At 45.6% G+C, this 4667-nt stretch overlaps 2 protein-coding genes across 2 annotated transcripts in view; one reads left to right on the top strand and one right to left on the bottom strand.

Moving 5' to 3' along the window:
- Positions 1–2658, bottom strand: part of MORN5 (MORN repeat containing 5) — a 47441-nt gene extending 44783 nt beyond the window's left edge. The window contains exon 1 of the mRNA XM_003785407.1: positions 2553–2658. Coding sequence (XP_003785455.1) covers positions 2553–2599 — 47 coding nt within the window. The 5' untranslated portion in view covers positions 2600–2658. The remainder of the gene's footprint in view (positions 1–2552) is intronic.
- Positions 2659–2747: 89 nt separating this feature from the next.
- The window catches only part of NDUFA8 (NADH:ubiquinone oxidoreductase subunit A8), a 15497-nt gene continuing 13577 nt past the window's right edge, over positions 2748–4667 (top strand). The window contains exon 1 of the mRNA XM_003785267.2: positions 2748–2943. Coding sequence (XP_003785315.1) covers positions 2893–2943 — 51 coding nt within the window. The 5' untranslated portion in view covers positions 2748–2892. The remainder of the gene's footprint in view (positions 2944–4667) is intronic.

Raw genomic sequence — 4667 nt, 5'->3', positions numbered from 1 at the left:
AAAAAAAAAAAAAAAATCCTTGGCAGCGCCTGTGGCTCAATGAGTAGGGCGCCGGCCCACTATACCAAGGGTGGTTGGTGCAAACCCAGCCCCAGCCAAACTGCAACCAAAAAATAACCGGGCATTGTGGCGGGCCCCTGTAGTTCCAGCTACTCGGGAGGCTAAGGTAAGAGAATCGCTTAAGCCCAGGAGTTGGAGGTTGCTGTGAGCTGTGTGACGACACGGCATTCTACCAACCCCAGCCAAACTGCAACCAAAAAATAGCCGGGCATTGTGGCAGGCCCCTGTAGTCCCAGCTACTTGGGAGGCTAAGGTAAGAGAATCGCTTAAGCCCAGGAGTTGGAGGTTGCTGTGAGCTGTGTGACGACACGGCATTCTACCAACGGTGATAAAGTGAAACTCTGTCTCTACCAAAAAAAAAAAAAATCCCAGGTAAAAAACAGATTCCTAAGGACAAAGGCATGGAAATGGCTGATGGAACACAGAGACCCAGTGAAAATGCCCAGAGGGCTAAAGCAAATGGTTGAGAACCTTCTCTCTCTCTCTTTCTTTTCTTTTCCTTTTTTTTTTTTGTGAGCCAGTCTTACTTTGTCACTCAGGCTAGAGTGACATGGCATCAGTCTACCTCATGGCAACCTCAAACTCCTGGGTTCAGGTGATTGTCCTGCCTCAGCCTCTCAAATAGCTGAGATTACAGGCGTATGCCACAACATCTGGCCATTTTTAGTAGAGATGGGGTCTTGCTCTTGCTCAGGTTGGTCTTCAACTCTTGAGTTCCAATGATCTTCCTGCCTTGACCTCCCAGCGTGCTAGGATTACAGGCATGTGCCACTGTGCCCAGCTGAAAGCTTTTTCTCTTTGACCCTGTCTGTCTCTCTCTCTCTCACACACACACATACTTCACTGAAAATAAGTATAGGCTCTCAAGATTTTGTGCCTAGAGTGCACAGTACCCCATCTCTATCTGCCAGCATTCTGTCACCTTCACGTAAGCAGAGACTTGTGGAAAGAATGAACATGGTTTGGACACAGTACCAGGTTCAAATTCTGACTTCATCATTCCTAGCTATGTACCCATAACAGTGGGCAACTCATTTTGCTCCTCTTAAGATCTGTTCCTTTATTTGCAAGAGCAGTCTGAACCACCTCACAGAGTTGTGAGAGGTAGCACACACCAAGCACCTCGGCCACTGACCTGCTGAATTGAACAAGTGTCTCAAACTCTCTATGCCTCACTTTTCTTACCTCTAGAGTGAAAATAATAACATCTCCCTTGCAAAGTTGATGTAAGGATTAGAGAAAGCATTCTCTATATATTTCCTCCTTCCCTGGGAATCCAACCTGTATCCCTGGCCAGACCATGATTCCTCCTTACAGTGAAGTCAAAAAGCCCTGGAATTCCACCATCTTGTGAATACAGAAATGGATTCTACCAAAATCTTGCCCTTCATCTCTTCTTCATTTCCACGGCCCCAAGGTAGGAATGATTCATTGCTCCAACAACTAGCACTTATTTGGCAGTCCACTTCACCTCGCTCAGCCTTAGTTTCCCAGCTATAAAAACACAGTCTACCTTCTTCATCCAGGATCGTTGGCAAGAAAGAGCAGCCACCTCTGTGTTTCCATGCTTCTCTACCAGACCACTTTGTGCCAGTGGAACTGTGATTATCTGTGTTATGTTTACTTGCTGCACAATATTGGAACGAACTCTTTGAGGACAAGGATTGTACCTGGAGACAAGCCTAGGGCCTGGTTCTTGGTAGACACTTAACATTGTTGAACAGAATAGCTTTTACTACTGGCCCATTGCACTGATTTGTGTCTACATTCCTCTATAATGATCCCTAGAGTGTGAACTTCTAGATGGAAGAGACTATGTGGAATCAGACTAGCCACAGTGCCTCTTCTCCAATTGCCATGTGTTTGTTTTCATAGCATGTACCATTATCTGTAATTATTTGCTGATTTATTGTTTTCATTGCTAATATCCACTCAAATAGATTATAAACTCCATGAGACCAAGGATCTTGAAATTTTAATATTATTATTATTATTTTTCCGAGACAGAGCCTCAAGCTGTCGTCCTGGGTAGAGTGCTGTGGCATCACAGCTCACAGCAACCTCCAACTCCTGGGCTTAAGCGATTCTCTTGCCTCAGCCTCCCAAGTAGCTGGGACTATAGGCGCCCACCACAATGCCTGGCTTTTTTTTTTTTTTTTTTAAGTTGTAGTTGTCATTGTTTGACTGGCCTGGGCTGGATTCGAACCCCCCAGCTCTGGGGTATGTGGCTGGTGCCTTAGCTGCTTGAGCTACAGGTGCCCAATCGAAAAATTTAATATTCTTATTCCCAAATCTAAAACTGGTAGATAGCGCGCACACACATGCACTTATGTATGGCTCTCAGCTCTGCTGCTTATTAGGTACGTGTCCTTGAACAAGTTACTTGGGTTAAGTTGTGAGCGTCTGGTACAAGGTCCTTTGCAGAAGTGAAAAGACAGCTTCTATTCTAATCACAGACATTCAAGACGTAGTAAATCAAACGGGGCCCTTACCTCCCATCTACATATTGCCCGATATATTGGCTCCCAGTGTACTCCATGGTGCCTGCTTCTATTATAGATTTCAGCGGTTGAGACCCAGAGCCTCAGTGGACTCGGCCTCACTATGACAACCGGGAGGTGTGGCGGAGCCGAGGCAAAGCCCCGCCCCACGGAGCCTTCTGGCATTGCGCATGCTCTGTCGCTCGCGGTGGGGCTGCGTAGTGCGGCTGCGTGCCGCTGATAGCGCAGGCGCAGAAGTCGTGTGGCCTCCTTGTTCGTGGAAAGGGGATTTCAAGGAGACGGGGGCGACTTGAACTGAGGGTTCCTCAACAGGGTCGGGGCTGCAGCCGTCATGCCGGGGATAGTGGAGCTGCCCACTCTAGAGGAGCTGAAAGTGCAGGAGGTGAGGCTCGTTCGGAGGACAGGCAAGCGGGGCATAAGGGCTGCAGCTTCTCGGGCCTGGGCCCAGCCCTGCTTCGCCTCAGCAGACCCTGGGTCCCTGGTCCCTTTCCTCACTCACTCCACCACATGCACAGGGCACCCCTCCGACGTCCCCTCCACAGTCTTGTGGATGGTCTCCCCACACCACCCTGTCGCATCCCGCAGTGGCTCTAGAACCCTTTTCGCGTCCTCTCCACACGGCGACCTGCTTCTCCTTTCGTGAAAATAGTGTACTTTTTACTAAGATACAATCAAAGTGACTTATTTTACGTTGCTTAATCCTCCGAGCTCCCTGCAAAGTGAGTGTACAGCCCCAGGTACTCAGAGTCAAGGGAGACAGTCACTTCAGTGTTATCATTGGTGCAGAGAGAATTAGAGCAGAGCCAGGAGTCCTCAGGGAAATGAAATAATGGAGAATGAATTTGCTCACAGCTGGGGGAAGGTGTTTGGTAGCAGGATACATTTAAACCATTCGTTTATTCAAGAGATACTTGAATAATTACCACGTTTGCACATACACTGGAAAACAACAGATATATTCTGCTCTCAGGGAGTTTATAATCTGGTAGGGAGACAGACACATGAAGAGGCAGTTATGGTATGGTGTAGTAGTTAGTGCTATGAGAAGTGAAGATATATGCTAGTAATTATAGCTAATATGATCAATCTTTTCTAGAAGCCAGGCAGGATGCTAATTACTTTACATGCATTAATTCCTTGACTCCTCCCAGCAACACTGTAAGGTAGAATGATTTTTCTTTTTTTTTTTTTTTTTTTTTGCAGTTTTTGGCCAGAGGCTTTGGCATATGGGGCTGGCGCCTTACTCCTTTGAGCCACAGACACCACCCTGTAGAGTGTATATATATATATGTTTTACACATATAATGTGTATCTGTACATAATATCTATACTTTATATATAATATATATTATATATATATATACACACACGTAAATAATTGGTCTTTCCATGTTGTTTATAAGGAAATAGGTCCTGAAAATAGACGTGATTTGCCCAAGAGCACATAGCTCCTAATTGGTGGAGCTGGAATGTGAACCCAGGTCTGATTTTAAAGTCCATGCTTTTCACCTACTGTGTTCTGGTAAAAGTTCAAAAAAGAAAGGACGCTTAACAGAACCTTGTGTGTTTAGGGAGCCAAGTGCTTCTTTGTTATACTTTGATGTGACCTAAGTGTTTGTGGGAAGCCCCAGGTGCTGATCCTGGAGAGGCATCTTGGGCTGGGATAGGGTTTGGAGGCAACTTCCACAAGGCCTACCCAAGCAGCTGAAAGTTATCCTGTTAAGAGAGGTGGTTGGACGAGGTGGAAGGTCTTAAGGCTGAGTATGATAGCAGGGCTGGATAGTAGAAAGAATAGGCTATATTAAAGGAGAGGGAGGGCAAGGCTGAAATTGTACACCAGGCACTATGTTAAGTGTTTTACCTTCATTTACTGTTCTTCATTACTTCATTAACTATTCTTTTATGCCTGTGGAAATGGCAGCGGTTATTCTCCTCAGATGAGGAAATTATTAGCTATGCTCAGGGACTTGATAATAAAGTGATATTTACTCTGAGATGGAAGGAGGGATGCTAGCTTAGAGCCAGTCATCTTTTGTTTCTTGCCCACCATGTCACTGGGTTAATCTTGAATTTCTATATTTTTTGTTGGATTTTTTTTTTTTTTTT

The sequence above is a fragment of the Otolemur garnettii genome, unplaced genomic scaffold (genome assembly GCF_000181295.1).
Source record: "Otolemur garnettii isolate 467f Iridium unplaced genomic scaffold, OtoGar3 scaffold00014, whole genome shotgun sequence".
In the NCBI taxonomy this organism is placed as follows: domain Eukaryota; kingdom Metazoa; phylum Chordata; class Mammalia; order Primates; family Galagidae; genus Otolemur; species Otolemur garnettii.
The sequence above is the reverse complement of the archived record's forward strand: the minus strand, read 5'-3'. Positions and strand labels throughout refer to the sequence as shown.